At 36.0% G+C, this 27956-nt stretch overlaps 1 protein-coding gene across 8 annotated transcripts; it reads right to left on the reverse strand.

The window, feature by feature from the left end:
- Positions 1 to 55: 55 nt before the first annotated feature.
- Positions 56 to 16059, reverse strand: LOC113706662 (endoribonuclease Dicer homolog 3). 8 transcript variants are annotated; one of them, XR_011820550.1, is made up of 25 exons: positions 15669 to 16059; positions 15380 to 15560; positions 14898 to 15011; positions 14196 to 14330; positions 13701 to 13773; positions 12581 to 12645; positions 12362 to 12499; positions 11373 to 11525; positions 10880 to 11015; positions 9721 to 9826; positions 9411 to 9603; positions 9165 to 9325; positions 8804 to 9046; positions 8421 to 8686; positions 7551 to 7819; positions 6933 to 7453; positions 6705 to 6799; positions 5241 to 5476; positions 4945 to 5154; positions 2403 to 2879; positions 1878 to 2150; positions 1430 to 1756; positions 1148 to 1352; positions 584 to 1020; positions 56 to 425 (listed from the first exon to the last, which is right to left on the reverse strand). XR_011820550.1 is itself a non-coding variant. In XM_072063608.1 (25 exons), exons 1-25 carry the CDS (start codon positions 15788 to 15790, stop codon positions 218 to 220), a joined length of 4935 nt encoding a protein of 1644 aa, XP_071919709.1. In that variant the 5' UTR covers positions 15791 to 16059; the 3' UTR covers positions 56 to 217. The 8 variants fall into 8 exon arrangements, 7 of the variants coding, with proteins under 7 accessions (XP_071919709.1, XP_027084395.2, XP_071919708.1 ...); XM_072063608.1 differs by having other exon boundaries at positions 584 to 725; positions 8421 to 8572; XM_027228594.2 differs by having other exon boundaries at positions 584 to 695.
- Positions 16060 to 27956: the final 11897 nt, after the last annotated feature.

The following is a 27956-nucleotide window of genomic DNA, read 5'->3' on the forward strand; positions in this document are numbered from 1 at the left end:
AATTGTCCAGTTCAAGTGCTTATAAGACACTCTTCAAAGCAAAATGGAAAACTGCTTATTGGCCAACTCTGCCAAATCCTTAAATCTTATTTTTGGTAGATCATCATATTCAATGTGATACAAAGTATTTCAGTGACAATATCCAGTAGAAGAGACTCTCCGCTTGTATATACTTGCTAGAAAAATCGGTTTGGCAGTTTTTTGGCAGAACAGAAAATCACTGTGCACGAATGACAATCCTTTTCTGTTGTTGTAACTCATAAAGCATGGTCAAGGCAGCTGAGTCAAATGAGCTCTTCTTATCAGCTCTTTGATCTCCTTTGACTACTATAGTAGCAGAGTTTGGTATGATCAAGGTGATATCAGATTCGAAACTATTAAACCCTGTTCTCTGCTCAGAGCCTTCACCAATTACCATTTGAGATCTGTGGAGGGAAATACTAGTCAGGATTGAAGTACAGGATATTTATATCTAACTAGAAAATAATACTTTAGAATTGGATTCAACTTATTCTAGGGAAAATGTTTATATTTGGTACGATACAAATCAAGAAAAATCACCAAAACAGCAGCACTCACGAACCTTGACTTGCGCTCTGTGGTATGGAAAGTAGGCATTGGCCACTGCAGTCTCTTGCAGAGAGCAAAAAGAGAGGACCGTGGCCCTCCTTTTTTCATGTCAATTGGTGGAAGTACTGCCAAGAAGATAAACATCAGGCGTGCAGCTAAACAATTGACTCCAAAGTCAGTTTTCCACCACAAGGTTGTGCAAACATAGAATGATAAAATGAGTACCGTATGCGCATACAGATAATCCCCCTCAGGGTCTCTGATGTCTTTAACTAACCCAATCCTATCACGTCTTTTAAGAAGCCTGAGCAAATAGCTCCATAACATTATTCTTACCACTAAAGCTACTAATTTTATTTGAAACTAATCTTGAAACAACTTAGCAAGGAAGTCTGCACGAGAACCATAAATGAGAACACTTGAGAATATATTGGGGATAAAAGGCCTTGCCTGCACCAACAGGCACAGGGGCTTTAGGTTCTCATTCAACGTAGCTAGAACCTGAATTTGCAATATATTCTTCTATGTTACTCGCCATGATTAACTCTTAAGCCAGGAAGAACAATGATTACAGTACCTGGTATATTGAGCCTATCAGAATCAAAACCCTGTGGATCACCACTCTCTGGCCCTGGATTCACCTGAATAATCTTCTGCTTTTCATTAAATTTTAGATCAGTACCTTCATTTTTTAAACAGCAGATACCATCTGAGCTTGGTAAAGATGTACAAGAAACATATTCTTTCTCTTCTTTGGGCCTTTTAGACAGAATTCCTCTTTCCTGTTGTTAGTAAGAGGATCATAATTAGACAACATCCAAAAATTCCCTGAATAATTTGGAAAACCTTCAGGACAAACCTCTAAGTCCTTCAACAGAAGAAGAGCTGCTTGACCCTTAGCAATTTTTCTATTTGGTCCACAACCCTCTTTAACTAACTGATTATCTTCTAGCTGTAAGATAAGCTCTGCCTTCACCAAATCACCCTTTGTTGTACAAATTTGTTTTAGAAAGTAACCAACAGAATCACACCACTCAATTAGTTCACGAAGTGGAGGGAGCTCAAGCTTATCAGGGGTCACAATAGGAGAAAGCAGCAGCTTAAATATCCTCCAGACTTCATCCAGATTGAGTTTGGTGTCAATCAGTATTGCCCCAGCAATACTTTCCACCAAGTCCCCCAGTACCTGTAGGGCATGAAGATATGCATGTGATACAAAGACATATAAAATACAAATAGCTACATACAACACAAAACAAAAGTGCCATCGTAAAATTGAAATGCCGGTGAAGTAACTAGAAACTGACCTTAGGAGCTTTTGTAACTTGGAGTGACTTTGTACTGTTGCAAGAATCAGACACAGTCTTAGCATATGCCGAAATCTGATCTTCAAGGAATCCAGAGCAATGTTGAAGATGCAGATGAAGTTTCTGTCTAACAGCAGCAAGAGCAAAACTATCATTATTCACAGAGGCGGAACGCAGATCTGTCAATTCCCCAGGGTCAATGTCTGAGTGAGTTTGATAAAGGTGCCGAGTTATAAGTATGTCCAGCACTGAATCGCCAAGAAATTCCAGCCTCTAATCAGAAAACCAAAATCAGAAAATTGTGCACAGAAAATATCCATGTCTACAAGAAAGTAAATAAAGATAAAAATGATGACACGTATATTTACTCATCCCCCATTTAGGCATTAAACTCTTGACCTTGACAACCTCAAGATAACTCAGCTACAACATCAGCAAGGCCGATATTGATGCAAAAGCTTCCTTATTATAGATTGAATTCGAGTAATGACAGAAATAATTTACTTATTGAAGTTTTTATCCTACCTGGTAACAGAAACTAGCATCTTGCTCTTGTTCAGTTGCATGCGTAATGGCCTCTAGCAACAGCCCCTTGACTCTGAATTCATAACCAAGCTTCATCTCCAGGATTCCAATGTCTTTGGCTTTTGGGTCATATGAATGAAGAGATGCAACCTTAATGGCCTCATCTACTAATGCAGGCTCAAGTTCAGCATCAATCCGAAGCCATTTCATCAACTCAATTGCAGCACCCAATCCCCCATCAACATAGTATGCCCCTATTAGGGCTTCAACACAATCAGATATTGTTTTTGATCCAATCCATCTGTGACCTCTATCACAGCACTTCCCAACTACTACTTTAGTGTCTTCAGTAATGAACTTTCCGTCTAAAGGCACTTCTATTGTATCCACCCCATGTTCACAATGATTAGGCCATATAGAATGCTGCCCCGGAGCAGTCCAGCGACGTGGTTCAAATGGACTGTCCCGTATATAATTCTGTACATAAGAAATGCAACGAAATATAAAAGCATTTTCTTAGTCAAATAAACTAAAACACATTCTATTTAATTGTGGCATACAATAGGAAAGATGGATAAGAATTAGTTTCACTTTTAACTGCCTCGACCACAAACTCAATGTCCAATAATGATAGTGCAAGAATGTCAATAACTTTTAGTTATTTATTTGTTTACTTTATATATACTTTATTTCCCTTCGTTTGATTAATATTTTTCATTTTTGGTCTGTACATTGGGAGAGAGTTTGGGAGGTTGAGGTAGAGTGAGGAACAGAGGAAAGATCATATCTTGATGTATGAATGCAGACAAGTATTGTTTGAAGCAACCATCAAAATGCTTCACAAGAGTTGAGAGTTAAATATTCTTTCTCCAGATCGAATAAATGGTCTGACTGCAATAACATGTATGTTTAGCTCATCTTATATTTATCCAAAAACAAAATTGTGCTCCCGAAAGTAGAGAATGACAGTTATCTTTTCTGTAAAAAGCACATAGGAAGATTGTTAGGAATGCTTTTGAACTTCTACATCTCTACGTTTGAACAGAATCAAACAAATTATCAGAGTATTGCTATTGGGCATCATTCTATTCATTTGGCCCATGGGCCGACACTTTGCTTCCAACTTAACTGACTCAAGGACCAACAGCAGAGTGTGCTAGCCTATTACGTTTTTCAGCCTCATGCTACAGTCTAACGGCTCCCTAGCAGGTTGGGGCAAAAAACTCCAAACCTTTCTCTAAAAACAAGGTAAGGTTTAAAGCTTTTCTTTGCTGGAAAGTAATAACCCCAACGGGCTGTGGCTTTTTTTTATACAATTTGCAAAACACGATTTATTGGAAAGGAACTGATGCACCACAACCTCGTACTCCCTGGGTAAGAGTCCCCTGGGTTTATAAGAGATTAACCAACATTTATCGAATTTGCAAAAGAGAGTTATAGCAGTCAAACCTAATATATCCATGAATATAAGGTTATTGTGCAGCTTTCAATAGGAAGTGTGACCCACCTCTTTTATTCTGCATCCTAGCTAGAGGAAGCCTTCCGCTCCTGGTTGTCTATTGTTTATTGATATAAGTGGAAGTCTTTCCTTCCCTAGTGTAATGAATACCTATTCTCATTAGCAGCAGTTGAAGTCATGTGTGGTAGCTATACCAAACCATCTTAGGGATGTATTTGTTGATAGGCTAGTCTTAGACTGGTTTTAAGGAAAGCTTTTGTTTTTGCCTTGAGAGTGCAACTGAAAGACTGCCACTCCCAGTTATTAATTCACCAATGGTGCAGTTGCTGTCACAGCCATCCACAGCAGGTAACAAGGCAGCACCTTATTAGGATCAGACCTTTCACTAATAGATGCTAGCAACTCTATGAGATAGGAAGGATGACAAGTAACATTAGTATCATGCCCAAAAATAGCAAATGGAAATACCTTTCTCTAATGCTCCTTCGTCTCCGAATTAATTTCAAATAAACAGCCTAATTTTCCATGTGACTATATTTGTACCTTTTCTACTTCCAGTTTCATGAGAAACCATCTGACACCACAGTTAACCAAATCCAAGAACCTTTGTTCTATCCCAAATTTGGTGGAAGGACTTGATATCATAGTTATGCAAGTTGTTATTTATCATCTTTTAGTGCACGTCATCCGTGACTACTTAAGCAGTATTTAGAGTTCATTTGCATATAGGATGTGATAATCACAAACTCCAGTATTTCAGCAGCCACTGATTGAATGATGACTAACCAGTGCTAACATTGCAATGGAAGCTCAATAAAATAAATAGTAGCTGAAAAAGATTTAAAACAGGTCAAGAATCCAAGTCCAAACAGCTTAAGAAAAGAATAGAAGTCAGCAAGACCTAAATGAAGAATAGTCAGCTCTGGATAATTCCATCAATTGTGAAACAGAAAGCAAGGGCAGCAGGGAGGAGGGAGGGAGGGAAACACAACCACATGCATGTATGACACGACTTCAAGCACAAGCAGAAACAAGCAGTAAACAAAATCTTCAAGATAACATAATTCCAAGTAAAAGAAGTACCTGCAACTTGCAATCAGTTCCCAATTTATGCAGGGTGGAGTTACACACAGCCCTTGAACGCTGAGCAGATAATTGTCCTTCATGTTTTTTGGGATGTTTTAGAAAGAGGTAGCAACTCATAACATATTTTAGCACTGAATCTCCGAGCAACTCCAAGCGTTCCATGGAAAAGCTTTCATTACATTTTACAGTTGTAAGAGCCTCCAGAATCTGATTACGAAAAGAAACATTAATAAAATCAGGAATTAATAGCATTTTAGAGGACAATTTTTGCCCAATATAACAGAGACACATACCAACGAGCTTGCTATATGTATGTTTTGAGAATTCAGGGCAATCTCTTCTCGGAGCTGGCTTGCCAACATCAGAGACTCCAGTCGGTACAGTATGGAAGGTAGCAAATAAAATGATCTTAAGACATCATGTGAGACATCAATGCTGTCTAGAAGTTCTGGTGGCATGTGAGCATAGCATCGTGGCTTTTCAACAGCCATCCTACTGTCACCATCAAATTTCTTTCCACGTGAAGTGCCTGCTTATCCAGAAGATACTGTGAAATTGACTTCGACAAGGCACATCTATATGCCAAAATCAACTAAAACTTTGTTTACTAGTTCTCTGGAACTAGGAATTACCTTCATAAAACCAGTAAATGAACTCTATTTTCCAACTCAACACAATTCAAGCGGACTACGTAAATGTTGTTTGGAATTTTGACAGGTCAGTCATCATGGCAGATATCCATTTAAATATTAGCAATTACAGAATGATCAAATTATTCAACAGAAACTGTCACTTTTGGCTCAATAGAATGCGAATTAGAAAATGTGGATTAGCTCTCAGGCATGCATGCAAGGAACTAATTATTTAGGACTTCTTAGAAATACATAAGAGTAACTGCAGATGGTTTCAGATTTAGATTGAAACTGAACCAGCTTCATCTTCAACTGCTCAAAACTTCTCCTGTGAGATGAAACCAACAGAACTATGATTTCTTCCTTTTTTTTTTCAAGCAAAATTTCTCCTGTGAGATTTGTCAATCAAGTATAGAAATAATATTGTAGAATTAAGTAAATGTCCAAAAGTTTGTGTTTCAGTCTGGTTTAAGTATAAGAAGATAACATTATCAACATGGATTGTTTCTTGAAGGAGAATCTAGAGCCCTATATGGTCATATTCTCCATTCTGCACAAGCATTAGACCACATCGGATGCAATTGCAAAGGCAAAAGCACCATAAATAAGAAAATTAAGTGAAAAATCAAATTCCATTCGTGTCTCATCTTCCCAGAATGGTCCACACTGGTAAACAGTTACACCTAAAGAAAATTCACTTAAGTACAAAGCTCACACGAAGAGAGAGAGAGAGAGAGAGAGAGGGTGACATTTAAGCTCCAAATTTTCACTTATATAAAGCAGTAAATGGCACAGGCAGGTTCAGCAAGTTCTTTCCCCCATAAGAAAAAAAAAAAGAACCAACAAAAAATCCAGGAAAAGGAACTTTAGTCCATGTCATAAGTGCATATACGAACTAGCATCAAGGAGATATATGAAATTTGCAAAAATAAAAAATTCTGAACCTCAAGCACTTTGATAATTAAGTGCTTAGTAAAGCAGATTACGTTCTCAATGATTTTCCTTTTCCTTTACTATAAATTCCAGGTTCTCAATTATCAAGATAGATTGTGCAAGTATGAAAATCTCTCCAAGCAAGACGAAAAGAATTAAAAAAAGAAAAAAGAAATGCAAGAGGTGATGTACCTTCATTTCTAAAATCCACCAGAAGGTTGTGTGAACTATGACTTTGCTTTAGCAGCAACAAAGGCTGCTGAGGATGCACTAAAACAATTCCATACCTGAACAGGAGTAAAAATTTCAATACAATAAGTTTTCCTAGTCTTTTAACCAGGAAGAGAGAGAGGGGGGTGGGGGAAAAATATGACGATAGCGTAAGGAGGATAGAGAGATCAAAAATTTGACAGGAATTACTTTTTATTGAAATAATCAGCATACGATGAATAACTTGATGGTTCAGCATCAGAATTGGCATCAAAAGGGCTTTCTGCTGATGTATTATCAACGGCTGCCATAATAGAATAAATTCTGCCGGTATGGATGGCCACAACTACAATATCCTTCAGATTATTTAAGGAAATTGATGTATTTGCCAGATGGATGATAATTGTGCTTTCTGCATCACTTCCATCAGGATCAGGTCTATGAACTAACATGTTTTTCCTGTTGCTTTCAGACCGTTCAGCACTTATCCAAGCATGCTTCTTGAAAAATTCCACCACTGAAACACAAGATTCAATTCCTCCCCAATTTATTCTCCAGGGCTCAGAGCAATTGATTAACAACTCTACGGGTAAAAGCAAATACATGTTTGATGGGTCCCACAATGTTTCCTGTGTCTGAAAGAGTAACTTCCTTTCTCCAGACAATTTGATAAACAATTTACCAAATAACCCATTGAAAAATAATTCTTGGAAGCATTTTGCTTTTGCCACCTGGTCACAGTAAAATGACTTTTATCATTTAGCCACAGAAGAGAAAAAGGCTTGTTATTTTGCCAAAAAAACCTGATTCAGTGAAGGAGAGTTCAACCTGTTCTGTATCAAGATGAATTTGGCCACATGCAGAAACAGTAGATTTGACAAACTTTGAGATTAGATACAGGTCCACTTCAATATTTCCTACATCATCATCTAGCTTTGACTCGAGCAAAAGAACAAAGCTGGAATAAAGTTGCTCAGTTTTACAAGAAAAGTCTATCTTATACACATAAAAACCAAATCCATCAAGCTTGTCTCCCCAAGTCCCAGACAGCGCACGAATGCGGGTGGTTCCATGCAATTCTTTCCTCTTTGTTGTTCCTAAAAGCAAAATAGATGGATATACCTTCATAACTTTGAGAGGTAAAAGACCATGTTGAGCAGTCATTACTCGATAAAAGACTAAGCTAAGTGCACAAGTAGAAATCTTAGAAAGTGGAGTATGATTCAGGACAGTTTATTCAATCAAATACAGTAAGCCATCCATAGTTAATCGGAGAGAAATTCTCATCTGACAAGTAAAGATAAGGGTGAAGTATGACTTAAGTCCCATTAATAAATGATAGTAGTTCAGTGCATCTTTATTACTTGCAGTTTTTACCCACCATGGAAAATGTTTTCAGAATTCAATTCATGTGTCAGTAGTTTATTCATTGGGACTTCTAAGCATTGCAGGGCTTGTATGTTTATGGGTATCTAAATCCCTATTTCTCCACACTTGCACATATAAACAAAACCCCTATGTTTTTCCCCTTTTTATTTGACGAACATTGTCTTTGATGATGACAGATCAAAATTATGGGGAAGGGAAAATTTTCCATCTTAAATAAGATTACAAACAGAGAGTGCAGCCATGGAAGAATTATTATTAAGGAGCAAAAGGCACTACTAAACATTCAGTTAAGGTACATAAGTAATATACCTGCACCTGATGCTAATGCTTTACAATTTGGGTGGGAACTACTTTGGGAAGGCTTTTCACTGGTAGGAAGAAGATGATCACTGAGAGCCCCCATCTGATGCAGCTTTTTACATGCTTCCAAGCACACAAGCTGTTTGGACAAAAGAGTATTCCTACAAAGAGGGCCAGTCATAGTTTGAAATGCTGCAGTTGGAGGTAAAGTCAATTGACATTGATATGACTGTCCAACCAGTAAGTACTGATACATTGGCTTTGGAGTGAAGTACCTGCCAAAAAGCATCACTAGTGATCCAAGTAAGATACAAAAAGTTACATCAAGAAACCATCCCCTAATCACAGAGATTTCTCGTCTGTATAGATTTCATAATATCAAGTTTACATACTTGTCTCCTGGGAGTTTGTCGCAATATCTCTGTAAGAGGCTAACACTTGAATCTGCAGCAACTGATGCTCCAGTTGCCTCCACCACATATATATTTTTTTCCTTCATAAGATATGTATCTTTTTCCTTCAGAAGACAAGATTTTTTAACACAAGCATCAGGATCTCTGCTTACCGCTGTATTATTCATTGAGAATTCACTCCTAATGAGGTTAAACAAGTCATCCATTTGTCTGATGTTTCCCCTGCAATTTATAAGAGTCAAACTACACTGAACGGACTAAAGCAATTCAGTCTCAGCAACAGTCTGCTATTTTTTGCAAAATCTTGAAATCTGGAGGTGAGAGAGAAAATTGTCTTCACCTCTCAAGCATGACAATAAATTGAGAGCCCAATTGACAAGCTCGTCCACGTGACTGGACATAACTGTGAACTGTTTTTGGTAGATCAAAGCGTACAACAAACATACAGTCAGGTACATGGATTCCCTCCTCAATGACATCAGTTGAGAATAACAGATTGACCTATTAAAGAATGTCCTACTCATCAGTAATCAATACCACAATTGCAATAATTTCATCTAAACTCAAAAACAGTGTTTTTGGTGACCTCCCCAACTCTGAATGATTCAAGGGTTTCTTTCTGAGCTTTTGGTGCCAATGCATCAACTAATGAGTTATTTCCAGTCATGTATGAAACCCCAAAATGAGACAAGCATGCAGTTCTCTTAATGAGTTGCTCAAGTACTTTTGCTGTTATAGTTCTTTCAACAAAAATGAGACACGACACTTTAGTATCTTTCCTGCGATTGGAGAAAAAGGAGGTTACAAAACAGAAAATGATGCAGAAAGGACTAATAAAGAGAAATATAAATGCTGAAACATTTTTTCGAAATTCAGTAATGGAATCAGAGTATTACCCAAATGATCTGAATATCTCCAAAAGCTCACATACTTTTGAAGAGACATAGCCTCTACATATAGTAGCTGAAGAATTATATCCAACACCTAGAAGCTTCTCGTGATCTAAGGACACATGAAACAAATTGTCACATCAAAAACTAAACTGGAGCAGAAAATGTATACTTCTATCTGCTTTTTGGACTACTCTAGCATAATAATGAGAAACAACAAAAAACAAGTCGCCAAAATAAAGACTATCAAAACACAAGACACCAGATAGAGCTTGACTGCGTACAGAGTTGATAAGAAACAAGAAGGAAGGTTTTAAGTCTTTCAGAGAAAATTAGGCAAGTAACTAGAAATGGTTAACTGGTTATACAAAAACTTCAAAACTGGCCATATTCACATAATTAAAGACCACAAGGGGATTAGTATGTCAAAACATTACAATACTATAAGATATAGATTATTCTAAACCACTTAGAAAAGATAAGCTCATTGAGAAGGCATCCATCTTTTTGCAAGCATATTTTATTGCATTACTGCACAGGCTAAAGAAATAATGGACCCATGAATAAGAACTTCACTACAAGATTGAAAAAGTTTCTTATCTCGTTAAATTCCTCTTGAAGATCAGCTTACAACAGTATGCTCCCAAGGGGCTCAAGAATCTTGCATAAAATCAAATTCACAAGTGCTTCTTACAGGAAAACAAACAAAAAATGAAAAGATAGAGCAAAACTCAAAGAATCCTGGAGACATGTACATCTGTGGAAATGGGAGGATAAATTGAAAGGAGGAAAGAGAAAAAGTATTCAGTCCTCCTCTCATATCAGAACCATAAAAACTGCTCTCCACCACATATCCTACTTTAATTATATTCAGAGTTTGATCACAATTCCTAAGCACTAAAAGTTTTTCTGAAGAATGTATTATCCTTCCTCAACATCTGAGCACCCACCATCCACCACAAAGATGCAAGTGTCGATCACTAAGATTAGGAACACACTGCTTAAAGGAGATAAATCCTTACACCTATATCGTGTCATGGAAAATACTACCTGCACTCCATGATGAAGGGGCAAATTGTAACTAAATAATGACCCCACAAAGGCAAGCAGGCAGTAAAACAAGATTTCCTCCACATGTATATATCCAATAAAGTCAAAACATTACCTTGAGGCAATGATTTCAGAATTGTTGATAGTACTTCCTCAAGAAAATAGTTATACTGCAGTAAAGCTTTCTCAGATGAGAAAGCTTCACACTCTTCCTTAACATTAGAGGCAGTCTCTATACAGATTTTAATAGCCTGCACAAGAAGGAACTTGAGTTCTAAAACCATAATCAAGTTTGCAGTCACATATAAAGCTAGAGCAATTAAGAAACTTGGTGCAGTAAAACAATCAAAGATGAAGAAGAAATGGTAGCTCTTGATTTGATACATGCAAATAATACGGACTAAGTACACCAAACAAAATATCTCAAACAAATGCAAAGATAACCTAAACTGAAATACTCGCATAACTGAACTTGCATGATCATTATCCCACCTAACTTAACTACTGACTTAAAACTGCAAATGACGTTCACAAGGTTGCCAAATCTATAGATACTTCATACTTTTGATACATTATGCCAAATAGTATCCTTGTACGGACCTGCTTACCTCATATGCACATATAAGGCCAAGATTGTCAAGGCACCACAAAATAGTTGCATAATCACACGACAACCTCTCTTGCAACATCACAGTTTTATCATTAATATCTTTGTACTGGCATGGGAGGGAGCATTGCAAATCAAGCAAAGCAGCATCAAACTGTCCAATGTAAGGAGAAAGAAAGAAAGGGTAAGAGCAGCAAAACGTCAGGCAGGTTAGAAAATAATACTGCCATTTGTTCATGTAGAATGAGTTGCACATTCAAGTAGCCAATTCCATCTTAATATTGTACAAACGAATATAACCAACATTGAACCAACAACTTGCATCCATTTCTTTCTGGATTTTTGAACTAGGGACACAATGGGAACCATCTATACTTTTTCAGCACTTCAATAACTGCTACATAAGACAATACTAACCATCCAAGTTAAATACACTGAATACTCACCAAAACAAAAGAAATGGGCCAAATGATGTTGGCTTATTTTCAATCAAATACAAACATGTTAGCATTTGTGTTGATGGCCCCATAACATATACTTTGGCTAGTGGAGTAATAGAGTTGCTATCAGATTTAAACCAAGGTTCTGTTGCATTACCTTTCTCTGCTTCCTGTTAATGACCACTTTGGAATTCTTATATTTCCTTTTTTTTTTTTTTGGTCACCCAAAGAAAGGATCAGAAACTAACAACCTTAACCTGCCTCAAGGACTCACAATGACTACTGTATGCTTCTCAGTACTTGAGAGTGCCCTTGACAAACACTCAAGTCTTAGAGATGCTAAAGTAGAAAAAGTTAAACCAGACTATCTCCAAGCAGGATGTAGGGTGAGTGAGAGGTGAAATTATTTGTATCTCCCCGAACAGCCCCAACTAGTTGTGCAGAAGGAGAGAATAAGACAGGCAGGGGTGTACTCTTCTAGATGCATCTGCACATTTATTTATCTCCGTATGCAATGTTCATTATGTACATATTATGCAGACGGTATCACCTTCTCCCGTAGACGCTCAATTTCTGCCTTCAATGCTTCCAATTCCAAATTTGATGATGGAGGGTCATAAAATCTACGAACATCTTTGGCAGAAGGGACAGATTCCTCCAACTCTGCCCTGTTCTCTGTTGCATAAATCTGCATAGACATTACATTTGTTAACTAACCAAGCATCCTGGACAGGATAAATACTATCTTCCAATGACATTGAAATATTACCTGAGAATCCAAAAGACTTTCAAGTTCTGATATTTGCCACCCAGAGACTATGGTGGATGTTACACCTGGTGTCATGAAGCACATAAACTCATGCAATGCCAAAAATTACAATAGACAAAACAAGTGAAAACCTTGATCAAAATAGTTACCAAAACAAGTAACAGATAACGAAGCAAGACAACTAGAAAAAGAAAGACATTTTATCTAGTCAAAACGGTCACAGCTAAGAGGCTAAGTGCACCAGTAATATTAAAACAAAGGCTTAAGTTCCTTGTTGAGTTGGAAGAACAAGTCAGAAGATCAACTATTGTTCATTTGGAAAACACTCATGCTACTTGCTTGATCTAAAGAGGAAACTATTTTCAATGGAACAAGAATCAACAAAAAGTGTCAGCTAAGTTAGTATATCAGCATAGCTATTTAAGCAAAGGGCCAAATGGATAAGAGAATAGACTTAAAATATATTTTCCTAAAATGCTAAAATTGCCATCATCTTTAAAATTAAATCTGCTAGGATAAGACTAGTAAATGATAACCCAATTAAATAACCAAAGTTTTATTTGTTTCCTGTAGTTGGGGAAAAAAGGGCTTTCTAACGTTGAAAAAAAATCAAAAAATCCTTTGACACAGAGGTCATGTAGATTGAGAAATTTGCAGAAAGAATTTCACACTTATGGAAAGAACAGAAAGACTGATGATCATGGGCCTAAATGAGAGGAAAACACTACTACAAATACTTGCAAATCTAAGGTTAAATCATGAAGGTTAGAAGTTCTAGAATTTATAACGTGAAGCACTAGATATTAACACATTTTTTCCACAAAGAGAACAACAGAATGACCCATAACCAAGCATCCATATGCATAGGCCTTCAATAGCAAAAGTCTAGAATTCTAGAATTTTGTACCCTTGAATCAATAGACAAAATTGTGCAGATAAATTGTCTGAATTACATGAAGAACTACATGTTAGCACTCTTCCAAGACAAGATGAACCATATTCATCAAATGCAATCTTCATCATATGGCAATCAAAAAATATAGATTAAAACAAATCTATTTCAGCTCCGCAAATGGAAAAAAAATTATTAGCAAATGTAGGAAAGAAAATGAGCAACTACCTTTCCTAATTACTGGTGATGCAGTCATACCAAAGATCTTTGGCTTGTTTCTAAATTTATCATGGTAGAAGTCCTTCATAAGGAAAAATTGGAGAAATCAGATTGTTAATTCAAAAGATTTATTCAACAAAATGCAGATGAATATACTTTAGTTTGAAAACTATTTTGGGAGAGGAGAGAGTAAGGGAGGGCAGGAGGCGAAGATGCGGTGCACACCTGGTAGAGTCTGAATACAAGAACTTCGGGAGAGCAAGGGTGCAAACATATATATAACCTATTATTATTGGCTATTTTTTTTTTAGGAAAAAAACCTTTTCCAAGGGAGGGAGGGGACCTCAAATCAAAATTACTCAGAATGTGTTCAAAAATTACTGTATCCAAAGATATATCAGGTAGCTACCACAACTAGCCTCTTCCCCCATTAACAAACCATTTGGAGGGGTGAATACATGAAGAGTGAAACAATTCAATAGAATAATAAGAAGTGACCTTCACCTTCATTATTTTTGTGTAAGGATGGTTACCAGTGGCATGATGACACTCATCTAGAATCATTAAGCATACAACATCCAGACTCATGAAAGCTTTCCTCAGAGCGTCCAATAAAATCTGGGGCGTCATAACCAAAACCTAAGGAAAGTAACAGATAATTTTCACTGTGTTAAACTTTAAATATCGTAATGTTAATTTCACGAGTCAGATATTCTTTAACATCAATGATATGCGTGGTAGTTTAATGGAGTCCATAGAGTGTTGAGAATCTAACTCAGTAGACAGCAGTACTGCTTCCTGTTCAGTTCCTTAAAAACTGATTTCACTACTATCAACCTGATTGCACCAACAAAAAATAGAAGATGATGAAATTCAGGCATTACTTCGAAATCAATTTAGGATAAAACCCCTTACAAGGCTCCTGCGAACATAGTGTCCACCAAACTAATATCTGCAAGCAGAGATGTTTGTTCTACATAATAAACCTGCAATTCCTATGTCCTAATAGAGCAATGTATACACATTGATTGGGTACAACCTATATAACTATATTAAGGTAGAACCAAATGTTAAGTCACTCAGTAGAGGGATCATGGTGATTATTCAAATGAATACACCCAAGAGGAACCAAATTCTACAGGTAACACCAGTTACTCAAAGAGAAAAGCTTTCTCACAAAGACAGCATTAAGCACATCCAACTTACATCATGTGCATTGATTGCTTTCTCCCACGTCTCCTTATGCCAATCATCAATCCCTTTGGCCCCAAACAACTCCTCAACTTCAAGCTCTGTGTGACATTTTATTACCTCATATTGCTGCAATGCAATAAAAAAGAGGAAAAAAAGACAGCAAACAATAAGAAAGAAAGAAAATTAAACAAATACTTATAACTGAGTTCTTTCAAGAGCTCCCATTGAATAATATCTACATTGAAGATTATCAATTTTTTACCAAAAGCCATAGATTACACTTAAAATGTCCTTGGTTAGAAAAAACACAGAATGCAAGACAAGCACTTAACAGGAAACTAAAACAAATTAAGAATAGCAATAATTAGCATTGGAAAACTCAGAAATTTATAAACCCAGTTTTAACAAGTCAAAAAACAAGAAGTTTAATCTTACTTCATCATTGAAAGCAACATCTATAAATCAGCAAGAGGTTAACTGTGAAGGGGGCATGCCTGGTGAACAAGGCGGACACTAGGAGCCAAGAAAATTATTAATTTCTTTTCACCATTAAGCCTAAGAGATTGGCCTAATTCTTTGATCATCATAACGGCAATCATGGTCTTCCCAGCACCACTGTTCAACACTGCAATTGTGTTTCTCCTCTTTGCAACTTCAAAAATCTCAACTTGGTAGCTACAACAAATGCATGCATAGCAAAACCAGCCCGATCATCAATCAAGAACATTCAGGAATTGGCAGAAAATTTGAAAGAAAAAAATTACTTAAAAATGGAACACATACCTCGTTGGCATCAAGCTTTGATTTTTATCAACATCCATGGCTTCACTGGTTATTCCAGCCATGGAATTCATGCTTTCAAAGCTTCTTTTTAAAGGGTTCTTGACATTTTGTGAGGAACCCATCTTTATTCCCTTATTGTAAAAAATCACTGCTATCAAACTATGATACAAAGATTCTCTGCCACTCTCTACACAAAATTGATCATCAGTCTGTCAAAGAATGAAGAGAGGACACAACAAATTGAAGCGATAGATGAACAGATAGGAGCAATTTATTGCAAATTTCCATACACTTCTAAAACCTTTTTAGTATTTCAAAGAGGGTTTTGTAAGAGATGCATTGGGCTTTGGGCTCTTCCTAATTTCTGCCACCGTTACAAATTGAACAATTATTTGCTATTAAGCATAATTTTGTGTAAAAATGCATTATTACCAAGCAGTAATTTAGCAAGGAAAATAAAGTAGGTAGAGGTTTATTTTTACGTTTCAAAAGCGGTTAGTATCGGAACTGTGACTTTAGAGGGTTAGTTAAAGGGTTAATTACATTTACCTCCCTTGAGGTTTGACTAAATAATGAATCGATCCCTGATATTTGACCAAATAACAGTCCACCCCTTTGAATAACCAGACATTTAACAATTACCCTCCTGTTGTTAGGAAGCGTCAGTGATTCTACTTGACATCAAGAAAAAGAAAACTTGGGATGACAAAATTGCCTTTATTGTGTCCAACTATTATCAAGATTTGTTCAAGTTTTGAAAATACCCTTTTTTATTAAAGAAAAAATATATAATATTGAGATTATAATTCTTCATCGTTCACATCCCAATCACATGCACTTGCCTACCTTTATCTTACAAAAAGAGTGAAAAAAAGACTTCCCCATTTTTCCCAAGTTTAACGACCAAAAACCTCAAAAAAACAACAACAACAACAACAACAACAAAGCTTGAAGAGAATCAAGTGTAAAAACCAACTTGCTGCTACATTAGGTACGTATGTGCTGGTTCCGAATCATAGGATAATGGCGAGTTAGCATGAGTTAACATTGAAAGAGTTATTGTTTAGGGTTTGGGATTTAGGAATTTATGGAGTTGTCTCTAATTAAGATGGAATTAAGTGTTCTTCAATTATGATATTATCATTCTTAGATTAATTTTCATTTATGTTTAATTTATTTGCTTTTGTTGGTATTTTGTTATTTTGTGGCCACATTTAGGATATCTCAAGGTTTGCGGTTTATAAAATTATGATTTATGGTCTAATAAGATGAAATTGAAGAGTTTAATTTTAAAATAATTTGCAAAGTAAAAACAATGAGTAATAATTTTCTAGTTGTTTGTAGTGAGCCTAATTGATTAGCTTTTAGTAAGTCTTCTGAGAGTTAATTACATTTTGCAGGAATTATATTTTTTGTTATTTTAATGCCTGTTCTAATTGATTTTGGTTGCTGTTAATTTTTTCATGTTTATAATATGAGTCTTATTTTGCAGGAATGGCTTCATCAAGCAATAGCTCAAATATTGAAAATTTAAGATTTGAGAGCCTAAGATGTGGTTGTAGTCAAATAGCTTCAATTATGGTATCTCGAATACAAAAGAATCCCGGAAGGCTTTATTATAATTGTAGTGTGCATGGATGGTTGAAGTGGGTTTTGCCAAATTATGTTATAGAGAATGAGGTGAACTATGACCCAAGATTTAAACAAGGTGCAAGAGATGAATTTACTGAAGTGAACTATAACCCATGGCTAAGGAGAAATGCAGATGGTGACCTTGGTGCAGCAAGTCATATGATCCAAAGAAATTATGCAAATCAATGTTTTTAAACTCGGACCAGAGAATGAACCGAAAAACCTTTCGGTTCATGGTTCGATCGGTTCAACCCCGGTTCATGGTTCGATCGGTTCAACCCTGGTTCAAAGGTTTAATAATTTTTTATTCATTTTAGTATTAAAAATTTTGAATAAAACTAAAATATTTATTTTAGAAAATAAATACTTAATAAAAACGGGTTGAACCTCCCGATTTTTACCGGGTTTTACTGGTTCTTGACCGATTTTGACCGATTCAATTAATTCTTTGGCTTTGTAATTGAACAGGACTGGAGGTATGGCCGGTTTGCAGTTCAACCGGTCGAATCGATCGGTCCGGTTTGATTTTCAAAACATTGATGCAAATACGGTGCTCTGGTCCATTTGGAGTTGGCTTGGGCATATTAAGATATTGATAGCAATAAATCTTGTCTTGTTGGCTGCATAGTTGTTTGCCCAACTTATAAACATGTTAAGAAGTTGAAAAATGTGGCATTGGCTTTCTAGATTTTCACGGCACATATGTGTTAGCTGATAGCAATGCCTTTTGTCTATAGTTTAAGACTTGTTGTAAATGTGCTTGGATGAAATAGAACCTCTAGTGTTATTTCAGTGGTATAATTTTTGGTTGTTTTGAGTTGCTTATAGTCTACTTCATTTCATGCAATTTTGAAAAAGAATCCTGCTACATTATAATGCAAGTGTGTCAAAATTCAACTGTATTACAATTGTTGGAACATTACAAGTCCGCAAACCATTGTAAATTGCTGCCTAAACAACCATTGTTCCAGCATCATATGCATTTTCATTTCCAGTGTACAGAAATATTTCTACATCAGGAATTCTAAATGATGTTCCTAGACTGCCTCCAATACCCCGCATTTTCAAATGAGAAATGAGTGCATTTCTTGTCCTACAGTCTTGACAATTTGAAATTCCTCCAGCAGAAATCAGCCTTTTGATTAATATCTCAGAAGATGTTGACTAGGGTCACTGTTTGACGAGATCCAATGGGGTATTGCCATCAGCATCCTAGATGTTTAAATTTATTCTACGTACTGACATAAGGAATTCCAACAAATTAGATTGAATGTTCTCGATCACTGCCATGTGGAGAGCAGTTCTACCATCATTGTTCCTGACATTGATAATATCTTCTATGTTAGTAGCAACTTTGCCACATACCAACTGCATCATAAGCTCTATCTATCGATCTAGTCTTCGAAATCCCGGGCTTCTGAAGCCTGCCACTACCATGTGAAGAAAAGTACCTCCATAATTATTCTTCATTGAGCTGGTTGAGGGAGATGAAAATATAAGAACCTCTACAACAGCTAAGCGCGTAAAATCTGAAATATTCCATACCAAGTACTTGAAAAGAGCTAGTAAAAACAAACAGAGAAACAATGATAACTTCGTTCCATTGTGCTATGAATCATCAAAAGTCATTAAAATTTTATCGTATTAGCACCACATATGTGCTATGAACCATCAAAAGAACAAAAAGACTATACCATGGCCATAAAGTCTAATAAGTACAAGCACAATAGACTGAGAAGTTTCATAGTACCAATGAAGATCGGAATCCTAATTGTCTTCATTTGCAACCATGTCAACAAAAAGCATATTAAACAAAGCCTAAAGGCTAGAATATTGCATATTCGGATTGAGAATTTTTTTTAGAAGCTGCTGCAATGTTAAGATAGGCCCTGGGTGTGCTGAAGTAGTAATAGCTCCTGACACCAATCTGCCATTGGTGTTGCCAATAGCTGATCTTTTTCCAATGACCATAGCAGCAAGATTTTTGCCCAATAGATTTAAGCTTTTGAACTCCCAAACATTCCTTCAAGTGTTTGAGATAAAGCAATCCCTACAATTTCATGCATGTTTATAGTTAGCAAAATCTACATTCCTTCAACTGGTTGCTGTGTACCATCAGAATTTGAGTACATGAAATATAGCAGTCACCTAAGAGACTTGAATGGATGGTTGTGTACTTCCAGCTAGGGCTGTCAACGGGTCGGGTCCGGGCCGAAATTCATAAATTCGGACCCGGACCCGCCATACTGCCTTAATTCCGGATTTGGCCCGAATACCCGACAGCCCTTTTAATACTTCTACCAGACCCGTATCCGACGGGTCCCGGGTCCGGGCCGGGTCTACCCGGCAAAAAGGTCCGTCAAAACCTGTTCAAATAAAACACCTGAAAATGCTCAAGGATTGACTAGAATGATAATATAAAATAGGTTTCAACCAACAGATTTCACCTGAGAATGCATTTTCAAGGACCGAAAATGCTCAAGAGTTAAATACTTAAAAGATTTCAGCCAACAAGGAAATAAAAGATAATATAAAGTAACATCAACAACAAAATAGAAGATGTAGCAAACTATTCATTAATACAATAAACTTCTAGTGTCAAAGGCGGGGACTCAGAAACTGAGTCCACTTCTTGAATCTAATCCAACAAAGTCATATATTAGCAACAAAGCCAATATGTCATCCAACAAATTACAATTTCTAAAAAGTCCAATCAAACAATAATATCAAATACATCAACCAACAAATGAAGTCCTGTCGATTACAATAGTATTCATGGCTCTCAAGTTTCACAATTTTCTGCAACGAAAACAAGGATACAATATATTTGTAAACTAATTACTAATTAATACAAAAAAAAAATCAGGTAAGAAAGAAATCAAATTGGCCTTACTCAAATACATCACTCTAACTTGATAACTTTAGAAGAATCATCCAAATCTTCTCCAAATAATTCTAAGAAAACAAAGAGAAAGAAAGTAGTTAGTCTTTCTAGAGTAACTCGACCAAACAAACTTGTAATATGGATTTAAAAAGAAAAAACAACAAAAGAAACATAAACATGAAGGACTTGCTTCTTTTCTTTTTCAGAGGTAACCAATCTCCGGTTGTTATCAAAGCTTCGACCACATCAGGAAGCAAAGAAGTACGAGTCTCATCAATTACCCTTTTGCCAACGCTAAATGCTGATTCCGATGCCATAATAGTAGCTGGAATTGCAAGAATATCACGAGCCATCTTGCTAAGAATAGGAAATTGTGGACTGTTTGCCTTCCACCAACCTAGTATGTCAAAATCATCTTTTCTTGGAAATACAGGCTCGTCCAAGTATGATTGCAATTTAGATTTTTGACTAGCAAGAATAGTAGAAGAACATGATTGTTGATACCATTTGTCAAAATCAGACAACTTATCATCATCATCATCTTGTACATCTATATTTTCACAAGTAGAAGTCCATTCTCCTATATTATCAACATAGCTCGAAAAAGGAGCAATGTCACCTCTATATTCAACAAACAAATCAGCAATAGCATTACAAACTCTATCCACATATCTTTCACCACCTTCTCCATAAAGTTCATTGTAATAATACTCTACTAAAGCCAACTTAAATCTAGGATCAAGCACCACAGCAATAGCTAGCACCAAAAAACATTCTTCCCAATATTTTTCAAATTTTGCTTTCATTGGAATAGCCATTTCTCGAATAAAATCATGCTCACTAACTTCCCATTGCCTCATCTTAAGACGAAGATTACATATATCGGGAAAAAAAATATTTGCTGTGGGAAAATTAGAACCACTAAAATGACATGTGGCGTCATAAAATTTTTTCAAACAATCATGAACAATACCAGCCACTTTCCAATCATTTTCTGAAGGTTTTAACTTGTAATTTCTGTCCATTTGTTCTAAACGACAAAAAGCTTCCTTCAAAGGCAAAGTAGTCTCAAGCATCAAGAATGTAGAATTCCATCTATTTTAAACATCCATACCCATTCTTTTTTTATTTTTCAGCTTGCATTGATTAATTGCATTCTCAAATTTTTGAGAAGAAGAAGTAGACCTTTTCAAGTACTTTATGGTCTCCCGAATCTTATGAAGCAATTTTTCAACAATAGCTAACCCATATTGCACAATCAAATTAAGAATATGTGCACTACATCGAACATGAAAAAGATCACGTCCTAAATTGAGCAATGACTTATCCAATAGCCATGATTTCAAACATTTAACCATTGAATCATTTGAAGATGCATTATCAACAACAACAGAGGTCAGCTTCTTATCAATGTTCCATTCCAAGATGATATCAGAAATAAATCTAAATAATGTTTCACCATCATGAGGATATGGAACAGATTTAAAAGCAATAATTTTCTTTTTCAATTCCTAATATTCATTGACATAATGTGTTGTCAAACAGGCATACGCAAAATTTTGGTGATCTGATGTCCAAAGATCAATAGTGAGACTTATCTTACCATCAAAATCATCCAAATACTTATACAATTTTGCCTTTTCTTCTTTATAAACACTAATCACATCTGCCCTGGCTATATTTCGAGAAACCAGCTTAAAATTTGGCTCCAAATTATTCAGAAAAATCTCAAAGTACTCATGCTCAACTATGTTAAAAGGATAGTTGTGTTTTATTATAGCTCTAGCCAAATCCATTCTACTTCTCTCTTGATCAAACTTGAAAGTTTGAATTTTAACTTTATCATCCAAAGCATTTTTGGCCAATTGAAGTACTTGCTGCCCCCCACTTCTATGTCTTCTAGCAATGCAATTATCTATGTATTTTTTCAAATGGCTTGTCCCGCATGAGCTATCCCCGGCCATTTTTTTTTTTACAATGCTCACATATGGCAACAATACCAGTAGCAGTCCTAACTCTATCCATATCAACCCATACCTTAGATGTTAATTTCTTTTTCCTAGGTTTCTTACATGAATCATCTTCTTTCACCTCTTCCTCTTCCGAATCCAAAATGGCAATCTCATTCTCATCAGCTATGCTACTTGGTCTTGTTGGATTACTTGGCAAAGATGACATCCTGCAATTAGTGAATAACAGAATTTATTAGATAAACATGGTACAAGACAAATTCCTTAGAATGTCACATTCAAACTCCAGTGAATGCAAAAAATCTAAATAGCAGAATGCAAAATTTTAAGCATGAGTATAAGATAGAACTGTCCAGTATACAATACTCCAGGAATGAATCAAGTTCAATGCAAAGTCATGGGATGTGAAACTATAATAAATAGAGTAAACTTTCAGCCTGCCAATTTTCGTTCCCTTGGCAAGGCAAAGCTTTGACCAAGCAGAAGCCAGTTCTGCTTCTTTTGTTATGCATCAAGACCCAGCGCATGAAATCCTGATTTTTAACTAAAAACCTCAATTTGAATCTTTCTTGTCCATAATAAAAAAAATGTGGCCAATCTACTCTAATGAATGCCTTGTCTATTAGGGACCCTACCCCATTATATCCATTGCCGATTAACGCAATAAAGTCCAGATTCTAGTGGTCTTTTCATATATATATATATATATACATATATTACAATTTGATTCTTGAAATAAACCTCAAAATAGGTTCAAACTGACTACTTTCGTTCGAATTCAGGAATACAGCTGAACATGAGAAATAATTGTAAAACATGTAAAATCAACTCATAGCTATTTCACTACAACGAATCATGGGAATTAGTCAAAGAGATGATAAAAACTGAGAAGAAAACTAATAAGTATATGATATCAGGTAGGGCCGGGCATGAGTTTTCACCAAAAACTAATTTAATGGCAAATATATCCACAATTTTTCGCATCATCAACCTGAAATTTCCTACTCCATTCATACCTTATGTTTTTTTTTTTTTGGTTTGGGGAGGTAAGAAGGTTTCGTTCTACAGCATTTCTCATATCTTCTCAATTTTTCCCCATAAAAAAAAACTGACTGAGAGAGAAAGTTGGGCTGCTACTTGGTAGAACTAGAAGCCGGGAAGAGCTGGGCTTGCTGCAACCGTCAGACACCACGGCGGATTGGTGGAGCCACGGAGGTAGAGCAAAAGAGGAGGTCTCGCGGAAGAGCAGAGCTTGCTTGAGTTGCTTCTTTGGAGCTGGCCAGACCGCCAAACCCAGCGATTTCTTTGCAGCTGGGGATGGAGAGCAAACTAGAAGGCAGAAGCGTCGCCGGAGTCAGGAGGCAGAGGCGGTAATCGAGAGTCGAGAGGCGGCGGAAATGGGTAGGGAGCAAAAGAGGAGAGTGCGGCGGAAATGGGTAGAAGGTATTAGGGTTGAAAAAATTTGGGAATGAAAGTAACGTAGTGGGACGAATAGAGATAGGTATATATTTTTTAATTATTAATTAAATAAAAACTGGTCCGGGTCGAATACGGGTCGGAATGGTATATTCCGTATTCGACTCGTAAATTTATTAGACGAAACGGGTCCGGGTCCGGGTCCCGGAACAATATACCTACCCGTACCTGGCAATTATTAGCGGGTCCAGGTCCAGACCCGGACCGTTGACAGCCCTACTTCCAGCAGATAGAGTAAATGATTCTTGTGTGGGGCAATAAGTAGATGTTGGTCTACTAGTTCCAGTAGATACATGAAGTTCTATTCCACTGGTTTGACCAAGTAACTTCAGTAAGAATGAAAACAAAGTTAGAAAATGCTTAAGATTACATTTAACAATTAGAGGAATGTTACAGAGTTTGAATAGTGCACTCCACCTTTCTTCTCTTGAAATTGACTTTTCTATCGCTCTTTGGACCACCTTCACAAGTTCTTTTTTGTGCCCAAATTGTTGACACAAACTACACTTCAGCGTGGATGATCTTTTTCCTTGGCCTACAGCTGGCGCTTCTCCTTGCTCCCTTCTCCGGGCCTTTCTTGGCTTGCCAGTTTTTCTTCTAAGTACTGGTGGTAGTACTTTTGAAGGATTCACTTCAATAGGTGGCAAAAACTTTATATCTGGGATTGGATGAATGATTTCAATTTTATGTAAAATTCTTTTGTCTTGCTAAAATCACAATAACTTTCCAAATCTGTTCTCTTGTTAATAAGAACAGCTATTGCATGCTTGCATGGTATTCCAAACAAGTTCCATACCTTGCAATCACGTGTTCTCTCATTGATGTTCACAATGTAAAAAACATTACAATCCTTCACTTGGAATTCGTTATCACTTGCAACTAGTATAGTGCACTTTCTACATTCATTAGCAAGTACATTAAGTTTGTTTTTCACATTTGGAGCCACATTATTCTTAAAAAAACAGACTTTTTCAAATCTTTTTAGCAGCTTACTCATCAACTTAGATCGAATATTATCTAGCAACGTTAACACATTCTTTCCTCTTAGATCTCCTACCCAATGATTGAAAGATTCAGCAATATTGTTTGTGATGTGATCATTTTTCAAATTTTGGGGAAAACATGCCTAGACCATAGGTGATAAGGAATTTTCTCCAGCCACTCATAAGTTGCAGGTTTTAAATCCTTAATTTTAGCCATAGCCTCCTTAAGTTTACTTCAGTGTAAGCCTTGAAATCTTGCCAAAGTAATTGCCTAAGCATAACGCCTGAAAAATGGCCTCTAAAATTGCTATATATATGCTTGCAACACTTTCTGCCCATAGTATCTTAGAGTTAATGGCTTCAACCAGTCCTTACAAATACCAAAAATAGTAAAATGCATTAATAAAAGCCCAAATTTAATGATTGATTAAGTGAATGAGTTGTTAAGATCTTACCTTTTGCCTATCAGTCATAAAAGTCCAAGGCCTATCCCTTGAAAAGTCATCAAGAATTGTAGCTAACTATTCAAAGAAAAACATCCAAAAAGCAATAGGATACAATAGGATACAATCCAACAATGGCATAAGCAATAGGATACAATCCATTATTTCCATTCAGACCAATTGCAGAAAGTAAAACCCCTCCATACGGCCCTTTCAAGTGACATCCATCAAATCCTATGAAAGGAAGACAGCCACCAAAAAATCCTTTCTTCAGTGCATCTTACCCCACAAACATTCTTTTAACTGAAGGAAAATCAGATCCCAAAGTCATTTCAAATTAAATCTTAGCTATACTACCAGGATTTGTATTCATAATCATGACACAATACTTAGGTAGCAAGCTATAACTATCACCATGGCTACCATCAATAATGTCCTGTGCCTTTTGCTTTGCCCTATAAAGCTGCATATCAGTAGGAAAAACACCATACTTAGTCAATTCATTCCTTAATAGATCAGGTTTAATAGTGGAATCTGCTCTCAATAGGTCAATTATTTTTCCTGCAATCCACTTGGCAAAAGCAACAATTTTTTCATTCATGACACAAGTATGATCAAGTGTGCATGTTTTTACCATATATGTCACCTTATCAGGTAATGGAGAAGCATGTACTCTCCACTCACAATCTTGATTGCCACAATGAGCCGTAACTCTAGACTTTTCATTTCTATCAAAAATTAGAGGAAAGCCCCACTGAATTTTATATTCATATAGCACCCTTTTAAAAGTATCAACATTTGCAAATATCATTCCTTTTAAGAGCCTAAATTTCTCTCCCTCAGGTATGGAAAACTTAGCAACTTTTAGGCATGCACCCATTAAATCATCCTCCAAGTCACTGTCTGACTCATTTTCAACTTCAACTTCATCATTGGACTTATAATCAGACAAGTCTCCACCAGATAGTTCATCATCTAAGTCAACACTCATCTCATCATTGTCACTATAAACATATAATTCATCATCAGTTTCCACTTCATCATGGATCCCTACATCAACACCATTCACAACATATTTGAATTCCTTTCTTTTACCCAACCTTTTGCTAGTTATAGTATTTTGTCTAGTCTAGGGCTGCAAACGAATTGACCTGCACGCGAGCCGTTCGAGTCAAGCTCGATCAATATGGAGCTCGAGTTGAGCTCGAGCTGGCTCGAGTCGAAATCGACCAACTCGAGCTCAACTCGAGCTCGAACTCGAGTTCAAAATATTAAACTCGTTAACTCGCGAGTTCGAGTATATATATATAATATTTTTTATATTTTTTATTTTAAGTATATACATATATATTTTTATTTTAAGTATATATATTTTTTATTTTCTTATTTTAATAGTAAAATTACATATATATTCTTAATATTTTATTATTTATTAAGAAAAAAATATTATATTATTTATTTTTTAAAAAATAAAATAATTATTTTTTATTTTTTTTCGAGCTCGAGCTCGACTCGAATCGATTCGAGTCAAGCTCGAACTTTAAATTGCCGGCTCGTCGAGCTCGAGCTCGAGTTCGGGTTCGAGTTTGGTAAAATTTAATCGAGACTCGACTCGATTAGCCCAAAACTCGACTCGACTTGACTCGACTCGTTTGCAGCCCTAGTCTAGCCTTTCCTTTTGCCCAACGTTTTGAATTCTTTTTACCAACTCTTTTGGTATTGCTACTCTCTCCCCCATAGAAGTTAACACCCACCACTTCAAAGTTCATAGCAATATCAACATTGTTACCATCTATTCCTGTGTTGTTTTCATTATCATTATTAATATTGGCACTAAGATTATTGAAATTCAGCCCTATAATATTTCCATTTCCATCAATATTGTTCCCATTACCTGCATTTTCATTCAAGTTCTCTTGAACATCATCATGAACCTGCCTAACATAAACATTGATACATCCATTCCTCCTATGTAAACCAAACATTTCCAGGACATCCGAATCAGTTTCAATGTTCATTGTTTCCACAGTACCAAGAATAGCACGACATAAAGCAATCATGAAATTTTGTCCACTAGAAATACAAATCAAAACATTCTCACAAACATCAGATAACAAGTCAATGTAAGCATATCGATCGGGATCAATATTCCTCAGTTCAAACTTCATGCTTCACAATGAAGAGTAATGTCGTAGACACTTGCAAGTCCAGCCTAAAACCATGAAAACAACAAACTTAATCATGCACTTCATTAACAAATAGCATTAATATGATAATAAAAAACTTATTTGCATGCAACTAAGTTTATCGATATGAATCAACATGGAATCTGACGTAACAGGAAATAAATAAAGATTTCCTATTAAACCCTAAATTGTAAAACTACTTTGATGAACAACTAATACAACCCTATTGTGGTTCAAACAACTAAAAATTACATATGTATGTTGCCAATGTTGAAAAAAGTGATATATTAAAAAAATTCACAAAAACTCCAGATTTACACTATTAAATCTAGATTTCTTGTTATTTATGACTATGTTCACCACCCAGATAACTATTATACATGCAATATCAACCAAAAAGAAAATATTGTATTGATGCATCACAATCAAAAACCCCTAAATTCAATGCATATTTGTGTCTTAGAAATCAAACTACGAAGGATCTAATATACATAAATATTAGATCCGTGCATGAAGAACTCATTTTTTGGTTCAAATAGTGTATAATACCCATGCAAGAAATGATTAGTTGAAGATAGTACAATGCTTGTGCCTCCAATAGCTTTCCAATCCTATAGCCTTTGTTGTGAAAAATTTTGAAATCACAGTATGTTGATCTGTAGACAAAACAATGCGATTTTTGATTTTTATCTTAGTGATTTAAGGATTAAGCAA

The sequence above is a fragment of the Coffea arabica genome, chromosome 8c (genome assembly GCF_036785885.1).
Source record: "Coffea arabica cultivar ET-39 chromosome 8c, Coffea Arabica ET-39 HiFi, whole genome shotgun sequence".
Classification (NCBI taxonomy): domain Eukaryota; kingdom Viridiplantae; phylum Streptophyta; class Magnoliopsida; order Gentianales; family Rubiaceae; genus Coffea; species Coffea arabica.